Source organism: Clupea harengus, chromosome 8 (genome assembly GCF_900700415.2).
Source record: "Clupea harengus chromosome 8, Ch_v2.0.2, whole genome shotgun sequence".
NCBI classification, from domain to species: domain Eukaryota; kingdom Metazoa; phylum Chordata; class Actinopteri; order Clupeiformes; family Clupeidae; genus Clupea; species Clupea harengus.
In genome coordinates, this window is record NC_045159.1 from 17,717,334 (window position 1) to 17,738,065 (window position 20,732).

The following is a 20,732-nucleotide window of genomic DNA, read 5'->3' on the forward strand; positions in this document are numbered from 1 at the left end:
GGAGGAGGAGGAGAGGAGAGGGAGAGGAGGAGGAGGAGGGGGGAGGAGTGTCGAGGAGTGGGGCCTGCTGTATTGATGGCCCGTCCAGGGGGATCCCTGCGACCCCCTACGGCTCCCCCTTTTGTATGCAGATAGCAACAACAATAAGTCCATTACTGAGGTGGTCTAATCCCATGCGTGTGGCCACGCATTGTCATAGCTAATAGAGACATTGTCTGCCCAAGAAAGAGGATTACTTTAATCTAGTAATGGTCTGCCCCGCTCGTCAGCTGAAGGGGAGTATCGGCCACGGTGACCTCATTGTCCACTCGTGCACCTCAACACCCCCATATGTCTCAACAACCCCCCATACACACACACACATACACACACACACACACACACACACACACACGCACACACACACACGCACACACACAAAAACACACACACACGTCTACTGTATTTGAGCCATCTGGCAAGACAAACATGAACCAGTAATTAAAACTATTTCATGCCTCCTGCCTAATGACCAACATGACATCAACTCTGTGTGACGTTCAAAATCGGCATGTAATTTGGTTACTGATGAATGAGCAGAATGGGAAGAACATGACAACATGACCAGGCTCATGTTACCCCTCTGGGGATAGACTAGGCCTGTGAGGTGTGTGGACCTGTCTTGGCTGTGAAAAAAGGGACACATTCAATATGATGAATTTGAATGAAATATAACCACATCTGTAGTCTAGACTCTTAATCTTGATTGTGAAGTCTGTGGAGAAAAAAAAACCTTTTAACTGAATTCAAGACTGTTTGACACCACAGCAAGTTCTGACAAGAATCCTAATAAGTAGGCATTGAGCATTGTTATGCTGCGGCGGTAGAAATCTATCACAGTGCACAATTTGCTCCTTTTAGACGAAAACATGAGAGTGAAAGCAGACAAACAACAGACAACAGCTGAGTGTGTCAACTTTTAGATGCCTCTATCTTCTGCTAAAGGATTGTACAGTTTCAAAGCAGACATAAGAAGGCCAGTTCCCAGTGCCAAAGAATATAAACATAGCATTCGGACATGGACGTATAGCCACAAGTCACAAAGTCAGTTTAAAAGCAACTGCCAGCAAATCCAATCTCTGCAGGCTCCGGTTGAGCGTTGAGGAAGAGGTCTCCGGTCCGGTGGTCACAGATGCAGAGAGTTGGGTGTAGATCATTATACACACACACACACACACACACACACACATACACACACACACACACACACACACACGCGCGCGTCTCCGGTCCAGCGGACACAGATGCAGAGAGTTGGCCCAAGGCCCTGTGCTTCGCTCCCAGACCGCCCCGCTCGACCCCCTCTGTCCACGGGCAGAGCCGACAGGGAAAAGAGCCGTCAAACATCCGGTGAGAGAGAGCACACACACACACCAACACCAACACACACCACTACAGAGCTACGCCTAAAAACATGACTACACAAGGACGTTTTGTGTTTGTGCTCTCAAGGCCTCGCAGTGCGACACGAAGTTGGCCTTACACTTTCTGTTTGCTCCTGGTTTCCTGATGCGGACGAGAAGATGGCGTCCCTTTTATAGGTATTCTTAAGCAAAACTGGCAAAACATCCAGAGCCACTTGCAGTGCAGTACAGGTTTCCGTTTGATACGTTTGTGTGCTCCTTGAGTATAGAGCCCATTGACTTAGTGTTGTCAGCACCATGTGCCAACAGTTAAACTACAAGCAATGCAATCCTGAGATATTGAATACCACTTCTGTAAAATGCCTTTAAACAATGTGTATTGTAAACTGCCGTGAGACGCAGTTCATTGTTAATGACGCTATAAATAAATGACATGGGAATTAAATTAAGCCGGCGCAGTGCGCGGCGAGAGAACTAAAAACGGGCCTCGGATTTCGATGGTCTGATTAGTCCGAGCCTCTTTGTGCTGAAATAACTGGCCAGATGCAGACGGAGATATGTGGATACTGCTACTGAGTAATGCTGCGAAGACAGCATGGCTTTCAAACATTAGAGAGGCGCACTGTCATATTTCTGGAGCCTTTTTTCAGTTGAAACAGCACTGCTAGGAAGGATTAACAGCTTGAGGGGGGAAAAAAGCATTATTTAAAGTCTATATTTTAACAGCCTCAATAAAAAACGCTTCGGAGTGAATTAAATCTCAAGTTGACATTCAAAATAGTTTTTCCCGTTAAAAGCAGGAGTCATGGGAGGACAACCACTGAGGGAAAATCTTCTGCCAACCACAGAATGACAACCTCAAACCAGTTACATATTTAAGGCATGATCCAATCAGTGTCAGAGAGACAATTAACCCACACCCTTTCTCGAAATAGATCGGACTTCGAAACAACACCCAAAATAATAGTCTTCCTTTTTAGGTGAAAAAAAAACAAAACAGGCCTATAACAAATTGACCTCAATTGACCAGCAAATAAATGAATCATTCATTACATGCAGTGGGTGTGTTTTGAAACAATACCAAAGCAATTGCCTTTAGTGTTTTGGGTATGAATAAAAATACCGAACCACACTAACCCCAAATGTCTTAATGATTCATGCGGAGGGCGGTCGCTGCATGGAAGGCGCTGCATGGCCAGTGGAGTTCACTGCCTGCGCTGCATCACAAAGGGCGCATGACACAGCGGGATGAAAGAGAGGGCAGAGTGGTGGCCCTGCGCTGGTCAGCAGTGATAATGGTCATTGATGCGCCTCAGTGGGGCCACGCTGAGACCCTTTGTCCCAGGCTGACCCTGCGTGCTCCTGTCATAACCCCTGCCACACAAAAGCCCACAGATGCAGCCGCTCCCATCCACACGGGGGGGGGGGGGGTTGTGTAAGGGGGGTGAGAGGGGGTTTGGAGGAAGGGAGGTTTAATCTCCTCCCCGCACCACCTGTTGTCAGTTCGACCCTCTTCTCTTTCTCTGTCTGTCTGTGTCTGTCTCTCTCTTGTGCCCTCCCTCCCTCCCTCCTGTTTTTCACCCTCTCTTCCTCCCTTTTCTGCGGTGAGCCCTGGCCACCAGCCTGGCCCACTGTCTCATTATCCTGCAGCCTGCTCTAATTAATTCATTAGTCACAGAGAGGGCCGGCCAGAGAGAGAGAGAGAGAGAGAGAGAGAGAGAAAGAGAGAGAGGATGTGGGGGCTCAGTGGTCACCACCACCTGCGGGTGGCATCAGGCCTTGACCCCCACATCCCAGCTCCACTGACCCCATCTCTCTCCGGGAGAGGAAGCTCCCCTCTCTCCCCTCTCCTCCCCGCAGACGCAGGGGTAAAGCGATCTCATTAAAAGCCTCAGCCTGGCACACACACACACAGCCAGGAAAGTAGCCTAAACCCACTACAAAGCTACTGACTTCAGACCTGGCCCGCACCTGGCCCGCACCTGGCTCCTGACTCTGACTCCTGACTCCAGAGTGCTGTTAGCAACTATGAGGGATACCTCTCAACTACAGAACGGCAGCAGAAATACTTAGAGCAGAAACTGTGACCTACCAATTTAGACGCTTGACAGCTTAGCATCACTGGAATAATATTAATGAATATAACACTTAGAGTGGGAGGAATCAAAGAGTTCTTCACAGAGCGTAACGTTTGATGAAGCGTATAAAAGTCTTAGGTCGCTTTGACCAAAGCCAGTATCACGGCCTGAACATGTTTAAAGAGACAACCCGATTCGTTACGTTATATCAGACCAGGCAAGGGAGAAACTCGACATATCAGATATTCTTTAAGATCTGCGACCGCTGATTAATTTTGTGCAGTCAGCATGAAGGAGGGCACTGACCATTTCAGCTGTTTCTCAGCTTTCACACTCAGGGGAAGCAGCCCAGGATGAGAAAGTGAGCCGGCCTGCGCATATCCCGCTAAAAAAAGAACAAAGAAAGTGGCAGGTCTTCCTCTTTTCATTTGCTCACTCCCAGAATTCCTTTGGGCAGCTGCCGTTCTGCACCCCCACCTGTTCCCTTGGAAACCGGACATGACCCCTTTTGAAAAACGCGAATCGGCTCGTCTGCAACAGAGAAAAGTCTAACAAAAGCACCAAAGGCACTGACTGGCTTTGCACCTGTGCAAGGTGGACATCCCAAGGTTAACATACACATGATACATAATGACTTAAGATATCATTTCTGTACTTCACAACCGCTGGTTCTGTGGTGCCTTCCCATCTCTTTGGAGATTTTTTTTAGACATAAGAATTCTGCCTTCCAAAAACACAAAGCTGTGAGCAGATACAGCATGACAAAGCAGCCTCCTGAGAAGAGCCAAAACGTCTCCCCCTGTCAGTCACACATCCACATTTACGTAAGAAGAAGCCTGAAGCCTGACTGCAGAGTCAGTGTGTATGCGCATGCATGCACGGGTGTGTGTGTGTGTGTGTGCGCGTGCGTGTATGTGTTTTTCAACATCCTGCTCCGTGAACATCTTGCCGAGTGGCAGCAGATGGAGGCATTTGAAATAACGCCACCCCCTCCAACACACACACACACACACACACACACACACACACACTCCCAAAACCTGTGAACCACAGCAGTGAGCTCACAGGTCACGCAGGCCCGGGATTTGATTAAGGGGGCGCCCTCACCCTGTGTGCCACCTGCCAAAGGGACAAGAGGCCAAGCCGTACCCCTGGCACAGGGATGCCATACGGAGCCGTGCTCCTTCGCGCCCATACCCACCCTTGTGTGCCCGCGGCGCCTGTGTGTTCTGATGTACCAGCTCTCCGAGAGCTTGGCACAGGCCCAGCGAGCCGTGCCCCTTTTCAGCAGGAAGACACTCGGTCTGTGTAAGACCAGGCGTGACACATGCACTCTCTACACAGACAGGCTGAGTGGCGGGGTGGAGGGGGGGGGGGAGCAGTGACTGACGACAGGGAGGGACAGTGAGGCCCTCTCAGAGAGCGAGAGAGGCAGAGAGGGAGAGAGAAGGGAGAGGGAGTGAGAGAGGGAGGGAGGGAGAGAGAGAGAGAGGGCAAGAGAGGGGGGAGAGGGAGAGAGAGAGAGAGAGAGGAAGAGAGAGAGAAAGGAAGAGAGGAGGGGAGGTGGAGAGAGAAAGAGAGAGAGGAAGAGAGGGGGAGAGTGGGAGAGAGAGAGAAAGAGAGAGAGGAAGAGAGGGGGCGGAGAGGGAGAGAGAGAGAGAGCGGATGGGGGGGGGTCCATATGTAGTTGAAGGCAGGGTCATGTGTGAAGGGACAGTGCGGCTCCGGACAGGGGGGACAGGGAGGGCAGGAAGATGGTGCAACAGAGGAAAATGGGGACAACAGCTGCAGACCCTGCATGTGTGCTGAAGGCTGGTGTCGGCACTTCAGTAAGGACCAGGTCAGCGCTGCTGTCTCTGCTTTGAGACGGAGCAGAGACACTTTCTCCTGCTAAGACAAATCCAGGTCAAGACTGACCCGCAACAGGAGCTAGAGACAAGCCCCTTGGCACCCCTTACTTGTACTGTCAACAGTTACAGCAGACAAATGAAGATAACAATATCAATCATCTTTGGGTTATCTTAAAAAGTAATACAAGTTGAAGGTTTGGCTATAATTGGCTAATATCATGGATTTGCCGTGATATTAGACTGTTGCAAGACCAGTGCATACTGATGAAGAGAGAATTGATGGTTTAAAGGTTTCCAGTGGGAACCACCCCCTGAATGTTCCCTGAAGCCAAACCAACTCCAGTGTTTTCAGACTAGCGGGTAATGTCAAAATCAGCCCTGAGCATAATTCTCGTAGGATCTACTCAAAATCTCTGAGTGCCGAAAGGTAAAGCGTTCAGCCCAAACTCAAGCTTGTAGCAGGAGCAGACCTGACTGCGTGTCATACATCAGGGGATTGGGTTAGGTAGAGCTGGAGGCTGGCGAAGGACCCTGGGCAAATTGACCATGGATATATTAGGTTATGGCAACAGCCTTCAGACACGCCGCCAGAACCTCGGGTTACACATTACAGCGGGTCTGCCACTCGGGGTGGCTTCAGACGTGCGTGTGTGCAGCTCAGACCCTGAGACACAAGGTTTTATATTAACTCTATTTGGACATGTGGAGAACACACACAGAGATATCAGTTCTGCCTGGATGTTTATTCAGAAGACAGAGATCAAGATGACACTGTGCTGAACCGGAGTATCTCCACTCAATAACTCGGACCTCCACTCCAATCCATAATTATCCTGAGGTTTTGTGCTGTTGGGAGAGTAGGCGTTTTGACTTACAGTTACCCACCAAGTCTAGTCCTATAACTATGGAAACCTAAGTGTGAGCATGCATAAAGATAACTGGTCTAAATTCAAATATCAATGGTTGCGCTACCCTATGGACTGATTTGAGCTCACACTCTTACACTCTCATGATATTATATATAGTCCAATGACAAAATCAAACAGTTCATGACAATGCACTGACTACTAGGGGTCTAGCCTCAACAACAACTCAACTTTGGGTTCTATTTAGGACCAGAAAGACCAATCAGGAAAGGCCAACCTCCTTACTACATAGTTTCATTTCCAATGCCAGATATATATTCAATTGTCATTAATCTCCAAAATCAAATTTCTCTTTCTAAACGTGTCTGCACAGACAATCATCCACTCACCCAACTACGGAAAGCCAAGAGGACCAAACCCTCAAAAACAAACAAACAAACAAACAAACAAAAGAAAACACTTACTGGCTACTTCCAGCGAGGCGTTGCGGCTGACACCCTCTCCTAGGTAGTTGCGTGCCACGCACACGTAGACGCCCTCGTCGGGCTTGCTGCGGCGGCCATGCACGATGCGCAGGAAAAAGAGCGAGCCGCTGGGCAGCAGCATGCGGTGGGAGCGCGGGTCCTCGCGGTCCGTCTCCACCCGCTCGCCGTCCTTGTACCACTCCACCGTGGGCGTGGGCCGTCCGTCCGCCTTGCAGTTGAGGGTGGCCGGCTCGCCCTTGGACACGATCAGGTCGGACGGGTGTTCCAGGATCCGCGGAGGAGCATCCTCAAGCCTCGGACGGGATCCTTTTAGAGAGAATAACATCATACTTATTACATGGCAAAGCAAAAAAGGACCTGCATTTTGTTATCAATGGCTTTTGATTTCAGCTATCAGTGACTTTACTGTGTTCAAAAAAACCTGAACACTCCATTTCACGTTTGTATACCATATTGATGACGGACGAGGACAAAAGGGACCTGCAGTTAATTATCTATGGCTTTGCTCATGCTACATAACACTAAATTCTGCTATCAGTGGCTTCACTGAGTTATATAAGAAAAATAACACAGTAACTTTATGTTTGTATAACAGAATAAAACCATTTAAACGAGGAGACCACATGGAGAGTGCAGACCTCCGCCAAGGGCAATGTTAAATAAAAGTGAAACGAATCCGCTCCAAAACGTAATGGGTTCTTCCTTGGCCCATGCTACATGAAGACGTGCTACATTAGCTTTTGCATAACAGACAAAACAAGATAAACAAATAAAAGAAAGTTAAATGAAGAAACCAGCATGACCGGTGAAGGTTACACTAGAGGCCTTTATGTGACGTGTTCTCAGACAGTATGACACCTCTGCCTTTGTATGAGAATCAAATCAGGCTATAAAAAAAGATTTGGAACCTTCTGATTTTCTTATGTTTTTTTGTCAGTGTTTGTTTTTCTTCTTTTTTTTGACAGATAAGGAACATATCTCAGAAAAGCCCATTTCTGTGCGAAATGTGGGGCATGTTGCATATGCATGACAGCCGCACACAGACTACCAGCTGAATAAAATTACATGCTCTAAATTCAACAGTTTTCAAAGACAACACCAGAATTTTTTTTGAACACTAGATGGGAAAGGTGAATGCTGATAGATAATCAAATATCACATGAGAAACACAAATTTTACTGCTGGTATATATATATATGTTTTGCTTTGGTTGTGATGAAAAGGGGGTGGTTAACAGTATGCAGAGTAGCAGGTTTTTCCAAGTGCTTTGAAATTGCTTTTCTTCTCCAATTTAAATGACAGTGTGTTGGTGGGACAATTATGTGACGCTGTGTGTCTTGCTTGGGCCCGGGGACAAGATGATCTCCCAGCCCCTCTCCTTTTTTCAGCTTATAAGGGAGGGGAGTGGGCCAATTTTCTCTTGTTGAGAGGGAGAAAGAGAGAGAGAGAGAGAGAGAGAGAGAGAGAGAGAGAGACCGAGAGAGAGGGAGGGAGAGAGGAAGAGAAAAAGATGTAAAGAGAGGGGGACATCAGAGTTCCATCCAGTTCTCTCCCCCCCCAACAGGTGATAAAAGGAGTTTCTGATATAGCTGATACGACCACGGCAGGCAAGCACATTTCCTAAATTAACACCATCCTCCAGGGTAAAGCAGGATTAACAACAAAAGGTAAAACTTGCCAACTGATTCAGTGGATAAGCCCAGGAGCAAACGTAGGGAACCTAAATTCATCCCAGTATTGGCCATATTCCTTGTGTTTAAGAAGATATTTCCAAAGCTAAGGCCAAATACAAACATATAACGCTTTCCCTACTGTTTAATCTGGTTGTGAACACATAATATCTAACTAAACGACAATACCTAGCTTGAACTTACTTATGCAAGTATGTATGCCAAAAAAAAACAGCATATTTTGTAGTAATAATCCAATCAATGGAGCTTCAATGTTAGGCCGATACTGGCGAATGAGATTACTGGATGCAGGGATTTGGGACAGCCTATTCAAAGTTAATATCTTTAGAGGACAAAAGCTGTGGAAGAAGCATATTGTCACTGATGTGTGGGTGTTGAGTTGGTGTCGTATATGTGTGTGTGTGTGTGTGTGTGTGTGTGTAGGGGGGGGAGGGGGTCAAGATAAAAGTGTCTGAAAGCTGCTTTATAAATATTACAGGCTTGGGTGCCCAGACCTGCCTTAATGGAGGCCTAATGAATGGAATGAAAGGGGAGGTAGGCAGGCATGAGCTAAACCGTTTCCCAGAATGCATCATTTCTATCGGCCACATTCTGATGCAGGGGAACAAGCATGGCTGGAGGCAAAGTCTGAATTGTTAATGGAAGAGTGTTGTTTGCATTTCAAACACGTTCCAAAAATATCTGACATATTGTCTGATTTAGCAGCTTATCTGTTTATCTTAAAAAGTTGATTAGAAAAAATAAATAAATAAATGGTTTGGCATTCTAGATGCGTCCAGTGTTGACTGGTTTTTTCAATGCTTTTGCCCTGAAGATACCAATCTCTGGTGTAGGAGATGGCTGTCACATAGGATGCATCTGACCTGAGGGTGAGAGTAGGACCTTGGCTCTGCAGCCTCCAAAGACTAGCCACAAGAGATGGAGAGAGAAAAAGCAACAAACCAGAAGTGATGTCGCTACTGGAGTTTTTTTTTTTGTTGTTCTGCACAAACAACTTCAAACAAACAAACGAATGTTGCCGCTGCTGTAACAGCAGAGTCAACATGTATTTTGCCGGCATCGGGCGCAGGCTGAAACCTCATCAGCAAAAACCGTCCTAGATTCAAACCAGCGTCATCAGAACCTCTCCTGTGGCGGTGAGTGAGTAAGGGAGCTGAAACCATGACTCGGGAGTCTTCAAAAACACAGAGGCAGGAGAGAAACAGGAAAGAGAGATCAGAGCAAAGTCGATCGCATTCAAAGGGACAAGCTTGTCTAACTGACTGAGAGCGAGCTGCACACACACACACACACACACACACACACAAAGGGACAAGCTTGTCTAACTGAGTGAGAGCGTGCTGTCACTTCTTGAAAGAGATGCGGGTGAGTCATGGCGAGACTCATTTTTTCTGTAAAGAAGTCGTTCCTTTTCTTCTTTGAGTGACTGTCCCCTCGGCCAGCGCCTTAAAACGTGCATGCACATCCGCAGTCAACACGCACAAGTCCTTCCTGGTGACGAAATCTGCACCATGCGTACCAGGCAGAGACCCAAGTCTTGGTGGGAAACGAATCTCGTCTTACGCAATAATGGAGTGAGGGACTGAGGGCCGGAGGAGTGGGTGAATAAACGAGTAAATAAAAGATGAGTAACAGACATCAGTATCACGTCTGTTCAAATAATCTTTTTATAACATTTCTGTCTAACATCTCTATATTTTGTGTAGGTCCAGGTCTCATTTAAATCGTGTCAGCACTGTCTGACAAACACTTCCCCTTCTTGCAGGTAACAGGTAAAAATCTATCACATATTTTGTCGAAGAAAACTGGATTTCACCAACACCACTCAATTTCACCACTCACAACTTATATTCAGATATGAAGGTAGTCTTAGGACAAGATTCCATTTCTTTCCATCTCCATGACAACAGGTTGTGTCCCCATAGAATGGTTAGCGGTGATTTTAACATCATTGTCTCCACTATTCAGGCTTGTGACAAAGACTCACAGGCAGGACAATACATTGAACAAGACACTGAAGATTTATGGTGCATGTCACGTGAATACTATTATTATGGTGAGAAAAACAACAATCGGGAAGGTGAATGCTAAGTATGTCAGTTCTAAGTTAAAAGGCTTGAGAAGCTTATTTAATGGCTTATTTAAATAAGGCTTATTTATTACTTTAAGATGTGAAAAAAAGTCTAGATTAACAGTAACTATTTCAGTTTGAACGTAATAAAATGTTTCCTAATATTCATTTGCGTTCCATGCAAATTGTTTTCCTATTTAGGCCTTTTAGATAAATACTCTAAGACACATAGAGTGAAAAACGTATAATGAGGACCAAACCTTTTTAACAGTTTCTTCAGAATGCTATTGTTAAGGTGAGTTAAGAGACACTTTCACCATTTCACAAAGATGTTGAGGATCTGTTGGTATGCAAGGTGGGTGAAGCACAAAGGCAAAGGCAAAGCCTAAGAAAAGCCCCAGGATAAGAACGAACGTTAACTTTCTCAAAGAAAAGCCGCAGGATAAGAACGAACGTTAACTTTCTCAAAGAAAAGCCGCAGGATAACAACGAACATTAACTTTCTGTTCTCCAGCATCTGCATTCCCCCTCTCGCCCCAACTCGGTTTGTTTTTTACGGCCTCCCTCCGCCCTCTCCCCTCAGCCTGGGAATTGATTTGCAAATGTCCCCCTCATTTCCCCCAGTTCAATTGGGTAGCGGGGTGTCACCCAGGCAGCCCTTTCTCCACTCCCTCTCCCTTATTTCCTTTCTTTGAAGAGAAAAAAAAAAAAAACAACAACAACAGCAAAGGGGCCAATTGCATGAGAATGCAAACTACAGGCCACAAAGCCATGGCCCTTCAGTACCCACAGGCCTCTGGTGAGGGGGAGTAAAGTGGGCCGTCCTCATGCAAGGGAAGAGAGGATAAAAAGGAAATGACTTTGTGGGGTGAGGAGCTCCTCAGGACAAACTGTTTCAATCAAGTCGAGGCCCACTGCGACTTCAACACCACGCGCGGACTAACAAAACAGAGCCACCTCCGCAGCACAAACTTCACTGGCAAAGCTAAACAGACGCTTTCGCACCAACTTAAAGAGAAACATTCACGGTAACCGAAAGAGAAACATTTACACTTACGGGGGATGAGAGGGGGACTGTCATCAAAGACAGACTTGTCACTCCAGTGTTAACAAGGCATTTCTGCTAGAGCACACATTGCTGAACTCAAAGGAAAAACAAGAACACCAAAACACTCCACTTCAGAATGAATTTTTCATCCAACGTAAAGAACAGATACGCAGAAGTACTACAAATGAAGAGGTTGCATGCATTCCATTAAAAAAAATACATTATTTGCCCCGCTGTATCACTTGGATTTGGAGTTGATCTGCAGGCCAGGCATACACAGGCAGGCTGCCATAGCGGGAGAATATAGCAGATGTGTCCAATGGGTACCTGAGAAGATGAAAACGATCAAAACACCACGCTATACCCACAATTCTATAGTCAATGCATACTGCGCAAGGCCGTATAGAGGGGGGGGGGGGTGCTGGCTGAGGAGATGCTCAGCAGAAGGTATTGATTTTCTATGCAGCCTCAGAACAGAGCTTGAGGCAGGGATGGAGGAAGAGCTTTAAAGCCATATGGCAGCTGACTCTGTACCGGCTCTGGTACGGCTCCAGCACATGCGGGCCACATGCGGGCCACACACGGGCCAGATCTGGGCCGAAACCCGTTCCAGCATCAGCAGCTATTTGGTTCAGCAGTTTGATCCTGGGGCGAGACACACAGCGAGACGCCTTCAGTATAATAAGGCAAAACCTACTGCTGCCCTAAGATTTCTTGGGGGTATTAGACAATACCATGGGGGTTTACAGCCAGAGACCACAGAATAGTTTATTTACAAGAAACACAGACTTAGGGCATACTGTATAAGACGAGCTGGTATTGTCATGAAGCCCAGTCTCTGGATGGATGAAGAAAGCACATGTGAATAAAAAAAATGCACATGTTGATGGCAGTAGAGTAGAACCCTGGCTCAGCTGTACCCTGTTGCCAAGATTTATGTATTCTGTAGTGTTCTACTAATAGAGACGACTACGACCAAAGCAACCGCTTCCTCCTCCTCCTCCTCCTCCTCCTCCTCCTCCGTGTCGCGGTGGCCAAGAAACGTCTGCATTCCTCGGGATCACTTCCTTTCCTGCCTCCCCTTTCAGTAACTTCCTGCCACGAAGGTCAGGGCCCACCCAGATCAATCACCAAGTCGGCGGGTGGGTGGTAACTTCTAGAATGTTCGGTGCAGAGCTTGTACAAGGGGCTTCTCAGATACACCTCCTCTGCATTTCATGCCCGTCGCTCCGGGGGCATCGCTCCTGCACCCAGGTGTTTACCCGAGATAATGGTTTATCTTTTCAGGTGCCAGGATATTTTTGGGGGGTAGGGGAGACATTTTAGTGGCCGCTTCATAAGCTTAACTAAGGACAACTTTAAGGTAATTTCACTGCAAACAAAAAAATATATTAATTCGGCTGCAAGGAGCTACTCAGTTCCTGCGGTTAAGCACTCAGGATGAGAGTTGGGTCTAGATACGACTCCGCTGGCTAGCGCAGGCTCCAGATCAAATTAAAGATGGAAGGACGGTGGCGTTGAAATTAATTAGATTGACTTTGCAATTCAATAAAGTGCACACTGACCATGATGAAACGCGTCCAATAAACAGGCACGCACGTACACCCTTCGCTTACAGTTATATGACCCAGGCTTGGTCGTGCATTCAAAACAAGGGCCGTCCTTCACCGCACTAGTTTGTGGCTTAAACACAGCACAGCAGTCTGAGAGCGAGCGAAAGGCTCACTCTCCTACAAACAGAGATGAATGTAACGGGAAATGAAAGGAAACCGAGATGGGAATAGGAATCCAGGACAGATACACACACTCTGACTCTTACTCTCACTCCTACTGTTACTCCCACTCGATGTGTCTTCATGGTACACTCACACACCCGAAGGATATGTAACTCCATACTGTTTCACAGGCTTACAGACTAACTCACGGTATGACCGGAGAAATGCATTGTTTGCATCAAATAAACTCAAATAAAACCCCTTACATGATATTGTTTAAATCATCACTTAAAGTTCCTTTCACCCAGGTCTTATTGGTTTGGCTGCAATGTTACCCAAGGCAGGTACCGGTACTAATATTGTGCAACAAGTACGTATGATGGCAACACCTACAAACACAAAATGCCTAGTGAAACTAAATGTGTTTTTGTGGGTAATATTTCAATTATACCTGCAGATTCATTTTTCATTTTTTGGGGGTGAATTCAGAAAATGGGACATTGTGATTGTCTGATTACCTCACCAACTCAGACTGCATACAGAAGGCTTCACAGAGGGCTTAAATAATGAGTCTGATAAAAATGAATACCTCTTCAGAGACAGACAAAGGCAGCTAAATTAAGATTAATCAGACCTGTCTCAGTGCTTTGCTTGCCAATGAGAGCTGCATTATGGCCGATAAGAAATGTCCTTTAGCCAATTTGAGGATCCATTCATTGTGGGGAAACACAATTGGAGAGCCTATAACGATGTAAATGTGAGATGGATGAAGCATTAAGACCAGTTCCATTTACCTGAGTGGACTCCTCTGAATTTTTAGGCCACTGAAAAATCGCTAAGTGTCACGCGTCTCGCATTTACCCCCCCCTCAGAGGGAAGATCAGAGAGGCGTATTCAGAGAAAGGCACTTTATGCATCACTGTTAAAGAAATATGACAGCGACATCAGGTGAATTACCTTCTGTTCTGTTCTATCTGATGAACGACAAGCCATGCCAGACGAGCTCGGATTGACCTCCAAACAACACATGGTCTCATATACCACCGGCGCACTACTGAAAACAAAACTGCAATCAAATATGCAGTGCTTAAGTAGGTGGAAAATGAACAAATAATTGTCCTTAATTATAACAAATTACAGCTTAATGTGAAACATGTGTGATCCCGAAAGAGAGCAGGAAGGAGTTGTGAGCGTATGTGCGGTGTGTGTGATACGGCTGGTACGGCTGGTGGGAAGTGTATAATGGCGGGGCTGGGCTGACTGCCGTGTGTGTGTGTGGTCGGAGACGGTAAACCACGGAGTGTGTGTGTGTTTGGCGCTCATCGGGAGCTGGGCTACTGATGGGATGGACGCTGTTTGCGGTGTCCTTCAGAAAACCAACACGCGTCAGTCTTCCCCATTTACTCGCCTCGGCTGGCAAACACTGACACACACAGAGCAACACACACACACACACACACACACACACACACACACACACACACAGACCAACACACACACACACACACTCAGTTAAACACTGTGAAGAATGACACAGTGCACACACAGTTAATTGCTCACACAGAGACTAAAACACACACACACACACGCACACACTGCTGTGAGCTGTACGGAGCCCTGTTCACACATCAGGACCTCAAAAGAAAACAACACATGCAGCCAAACAAAACAAACAAACACACACATACACACACACACACTAAACCACACATACTAAAAAACACACTGTACACCTGCTGTGTGTACATGTGTGATGTTTGTTTACACGACACGTCAGTGCGAGGTATCCCAGCGGAGTGTCGGCCCCACTCTGACTCAGCGGTGGGCCAGTCAGCTCCGCGCTCTTTATCGCTCTCTGCTCTGCGCCACAACTCCCAGGTCACTCACCGCATGTTTCACATTTTGCTTGAGCGCTGCCTCGCCCCTCTCTAGGGGAGTCGGTTGGGTGTGTGTGTGGGTGGTGGTGGTGGTGGGGGGGGCTGGTTTTAAAGGCCCTCGCTGACAAAGATAAAACTGAGGGAAAAGGGCTCCGCTGCGGCACCACCAGTGAGAGGCTGCCGCCGGCTGCCCTCAAGACACATTCCTTCTCCCTGGCCTTTCACTAAATCTGTCAGCTCCCACGCCGCTTCCACGTGTCGGAGGAGGCAACAGCAGACAGCGGCGCTATATGCCAACGGATGACAGGCAGCCGCTGCGGTCCTGTCTGGTGTGGCCTTCTGCGGCTGTTCGGAGAGCGATTGACAGGGCTCACCGGCGCTGGACACGTCCATCTATTGATGCATCGACTGCTGCCATTTAAGCCAAAGCATGTGGAATAAGTGCTGAGGCTGAGCTCAGTAAATACCAACCCCCTCCATGCGCATAACCTTTGGGTGAAATTGATGGGAATAATTTGACTCTGTCTTGTCACCCCTGTTGCATATATCAGGTTTCGATTAAACACTTAATGAGAGTGATGCTTTATATTATCACACACTTGGACCCCTTTATTGGTGTATTGTGGCTTATTTTAGAACTGTGAAAACTGAAGACAGTAATTAAGACAAAAAATGTACATTCAGACATGGACTATTCAGCTGTTGCTACACTGGACGCAACAAATCTTGAATCTTTGATCTCTCCGTCTCAAAGACTTGGACTTTGTGTCAGACAGTTCTCTAAAAAAAAAAAAACAGAACATTGTCAGTCTAACCTCCGCCTGAGCCATTTGTTGTTTTTGAGGCCATTTAAAAAAAAAATTATATTAATATTATGTGAAAGTCTGTGCTAAAGTCTTGCTGCTGGTAAAAAGGGGTGTATATCCACACACTCTACAGCTAACACTTCTCCGCTGTTTCTTATCTTCATGCTGCTCCTGCTAAGGTATCATATCCAGATTAATAAACAACTGCAATTGGAGCTGTCTGTTCTTCTTCCCTATTAGGGGATGCCTGATATATCTTATGATGGATTATGGGTCTTTTGATGGAGTAATGGAGCAACACGTACAGTAGATATTGTTGCAGAAATCGTTATCCCAATGGTCCAGACCCATGCTAATACTGGAGAGGAACTGTAAGAACTCTTTCTCCCAAAGGGCCAGACCAATGCTAATACTGGAGAGGAACTGTAAGAACTCTTCATTTGGCTACACCAGTCATAATGACTGGATGGTCAAACATAATTCCCAACCCAACATCAAATCATGGTTAGTCCTAATTGACGTACTGCAAAAGGCTTAAGCACATCTTGCCCTTAAACGACAATAAGAGCATGTCCCAAATGTCAGCCAGGCATCAGAGGCTCTGCTTAAGGTCACGAAGCCCTGATGAAAACTGCAGGGGTGTGATATTGTGATTACTCAATGGTACTGTCACAAGGAACAAGAGGTAAATCCCAATAAGTAGGTCTGAGTGTGTGTGTGGCGGGTGGGGGGGTGGTGATGTGGTAAGGTCACACTGATGGTAATGTCCATGTGACCTTGGAGCCTATTTTGAGTATCCTGCCGGTCGTCATGTCCATTTGAACGATACGGAATCGAGCCAGGGACCGCGGCTAAGCACTGCGGCTCACGCTGTCCCATTCCTGCGACCCCATTCATCGCTCCAAGGCCACAGGCTGCATTCCGGGAGCACTGTGGTTCTCTCAGCCATCCGTGACCATGAAGAGAAGGCCTGTTCTCTCTGGGTTTTTCAGGAAATGGGCTTTTTTTTAAATGCCTTAGTGCTTTATGACAGGATGGACACTCTGGCCTGTCACTGGGAAGAGATCGAAATTCCGATGTTTCCGAAAACGCACATATCTCGAGATGATACTCAACTGCTTGTTTGGGAGCCTACACATTTCAACACTGGAACTAAAACTGAACGAGGCATTTTCTGATGGAGCAATATACACGGTTCACAGTTATGGCTTCCAAACCTAAAACGTCAGAGATCTTTGAATTATTAGGTTTTATCTAACAATTATGAGACTGAAAGCCATTAAGCTCTAAGGTTTCCAGACTCAATACTTGCCCACAACCTCAGTATTACATTTATTCATACAATTCATCCTTACTTGTGAAATCTTTATCACATCCATTCAGTAGAACATTAATACCTGTTGTAAGATTAAATGTTGTTTTTTTCTCTAAAATATTTGACCACATAATTCAAAGGCCTCAAACTGTTGGTGTTGATTGACAGCCAGCAGACAGAATCATATCATCCCAGTAGGCTAAAGTGTGTTTGCGTCTTGCCTCAAACTGACTGGCATATTACAGCTTGCTGTGCAGGAAACTGCCAGGTAATGATGAGGACCTAATGAGTCACTACCTGTGATGCGTCAAACATCCATGCTGGCTTCTCTGAAGTAATGACACCCTGACACACATTTCTGGACACTCGTCTTACATTTCTTTCAAAACAACCTTTAAATATCCCCCTTTCCCTCGGTTTCTCTCCAGGACAATTACCCATTCAACCATGTGTCCTCACCCTGACACCATATCTGTGTCACTCAGGCAGGACAACAGACCTCAGTCCTCTGGCTAACGACCACGTATTACCACTTCCTGTTGTGAACCCGGTGTCGTGTACAGAGGAGTATCCACCAGGACAATTACCTGACTTTTAAACACCCTGGTTCCTGTGCTTTATTTTAATTGACTAAATGGCCATGTTTGCTTTTAGATATGCAACTACCTTTAGAGTGAAGGATGTGATCAGAGCTTTGTGTCACATAAAGCCTATTTAGGGACAATCCTGTGTAGCTAACAGTTGGTTTGGGGGCTGTTCCAACTCACTTCAAAAGGAGCTGAACAAACATATGTCCTTCTTTGATTACACACACATAGACACAGACACAAGCATACACACAAATGCACAGACAAAAACCAGAGCACCAAAGTAACGAAACCCTTAACCACACTCAAGCCTTTCACCGTAACTCTAGCCACTGACTCAGCCGGTGCCTTTATCTAGTGAAGAGGAGATCAGAGGGGTTATCGCCCCAGACCATGTGAAAATACCTGCTGTAAAATAAACCTTCTCTTCGGTGAGCACACAGCTCTGACTAGGCTCCATGGCAGCGTATGAGTTACATTCGGTGCCATGAAGGAGGAGAACTTTTAATAAATCAAATCACTGACAGAAGTGTGCATAACCCACCCCTTGCATCATCCCAATATACCATAAATGCCAGGCTGCATTGCAGAAGAATGGGGAGAACTGGCTTAAAGATGATGTTCACCAAGGGCCTTTATTAAGACTGACTGACATTACTATATGAGGAAACAGCGTGTAGTTCTTTCATACATGGCATTACTCATTAAGTATCCTGGAACATTTTACTCAATTTGGCTTTCTTCTCATGGAGTTCTACTGAATATCGACACCTTCGTTTAGCTTACTTGAATAAGAATAACATGTCCACCGGTAATGTTATCAAAACGTGCCTCCTAAATACGCATACGCTTGTGAAAACCTTGCCGTTCTTACAGAGATGGCAGTACCCCACAGCGCACCCCAAAATGTTGTTTGAGGTAACGTTGCCAGCAGGACAAGCTCTAGGCTACTGGGGTGTTAGGTAACATTCATAAAAAATTTAAGATATTATGAGTGTTTGAACGCTAATACACTCATAATAAGGATATGTCATGTTTTTGTACTAACGTTGAATAAATTGCATAATACGCCTACAGTAGCCTGACAAAAGCCTACAGTGGTAGTCAAACGTAAACAGCCTAAAACACAGTCAAATGCAAATCAGTTCCTCTAATTCCAACATTCATCACGGATACAAAAGCCTGGATTTAGTGGAACCTGCCAAACTACTTTTAACAACAAAGACCACAACGCTACGCTACGCCGCACTAGTGTTCGATTCTGTATCTCGCAATCTGATCTATTGGCTACGCTTTGTCTAGCGGAAGGACAGATAGCGGAATGGGATAGTAGGCTTGTCTACATCAGATCTTCCCATTTTTAACTGACTGCATTGTTATACCCGAGAGTACTGTATTGGGTACTCAGAGAGATGCGGCACTGTAGTGGAGGGAATAGTCTGTTGATCACAAAAGTTTACTCTAAAAAACAGACCCAAAAGATTCAGCTGAAAAGTGCGTAGAGGGAGCTGCGTTTGAGAGGAGATGCATCATAGTTTGGCAAAACCTTCCAAGTGAACTTACCTACGGTGATACTGATGAGTGCAAATAGTATTGGTAGAGCATCTAATGTGGGATGAAACTCCATAACCTCCTTAGCCAGGGAAACCGCGGAGAAGAATATATGTATTACTCCCGTTGGAGGAAGTCTGTGGCACAGTAAAATGACTTGATATCCAAGTAACTAGAGGGAAACGAAGGCTGGCAGCAACCTAGGAGCTTAGGCGACCGTTACAACTAGGGCAGCCAAACCCTACAAGTTTGCAAACTCAATTTAACACCTTCGTCAAATTTGTTCTTATTGAGTCGCAGCATCACAACTAAGCTACTTTGCACATGAATGTGCATAGACGTCCCGGGAAAGGCAACTCTCCAATCGCTTCCAGTTGTAATCCCGAGCCAGCAACAGCAGCAAGTAGTAATTTACGTTCGGTTACTAGGCTGTTGTGTAAATTATTTTTTGTTGTCCTTGATTCTGTCACAACCTAGAACCTTAGTCTGAAACAGGAGCATCTCTCAAGAAACGTTGCTTTCTCCGTCATCTAAAAATGAATCCCATCCTGAAGGAAATGGTCCCTATTTCTCAGTTGTTATTCCCATTTGTTGTTGCGGTTCCTCTGTAGGCTACTTGCCTCGCTCCCGTTTCATTGAATGAACGCGCTACACTCGCACCACACGCTCTGCTGCTGTCTCGTGGCTCGAGCCCACCCTCCGACCACCCCTAGTAGTTGCCCAAACAAGGAACGCTGCCTTAAAGGCATACGGACATGATTTACCCCAACTTCTTATTCTTATGTGACATGTTGAATGTAATAGGAGGACGTACTGTATATGGCCTTGAAGAGGGCTAAAATATAGGCTGCTTTTAAAACTGAAGATTCAGACCACTGCCATGAACACGTAGGCTAAATAACAAAAAGCCTTAATTAAACGAAGTTGATATAACATATGAATTTAAAATCTTGGGATATGCATAGATTTGATACATTTCGGAACACATATCTGGATTTTAAAAATACATAAATAAATAGGTCTACAACATATATCCTCAGTGTATGCTGTTAGTACATACCATTTTAAATATTTAACATTTTGTTTTCAATGGAGTATGAATAGGCTACATAATTAAATTCCAACCATGTCCATATACCAGATAGTCCCCGACTCTGGTGCTGCAGACTGTGTGATATTATCAAATGTGAAAAGGTCCTTTAGACATGCTTCAGGACGGGACAATCTGCAATGAGAAATGACACAGCAGACCTTAAGTCCCACAGACAGCAGGTAATAACACGGAGCGATTGGATGGAATGCATCTTTCTCAAATAACAGGGTCGTTTAACCATGCTTGGCATTCATAGGATTGCATCTTGTAATAGCTTTTCAGAGCATAAACAAGGG

The 20,732-nt window shown here is 45.8% G+C and overlaps 1 protein-coding gene across 5 annotated transcripts in view; it reads right to left on the reverse strand.

Moving 5' to 3' along the window:
• robo3 (roundabout, axon guidance receptor, homolog 3 (Drosophila)) overlaps nt 1-20,060 on the reverse strand; it is a 67,583-nt gene extending 47,523 nt beyond the window's left edge. For all 5 annotated transcript variants that reach the window (XM_031572190.1, XM_031572188.1, XM_031572187.1 and 2 more), the window contains exons 1-2: nt 19,356-20,060; nt 6,662-6,988 (exon numbers count right to left, since the gene is read on the reverse strand). In XM_031572190.1, the coding sequence (XP_031428050.1) occupies nt 6,662-6,988; nt 19,356-19,419 (391 nt within the window). In that variant the 5' untranslated portion in view covers nt 19,420-20,060. The remainder of the gene's footprint in view (nt 1-6,661; nt 6,989-19,355) is intronic.
• Nucleotides 20,061-20,732: the final 672 nt, after the last annotated feature.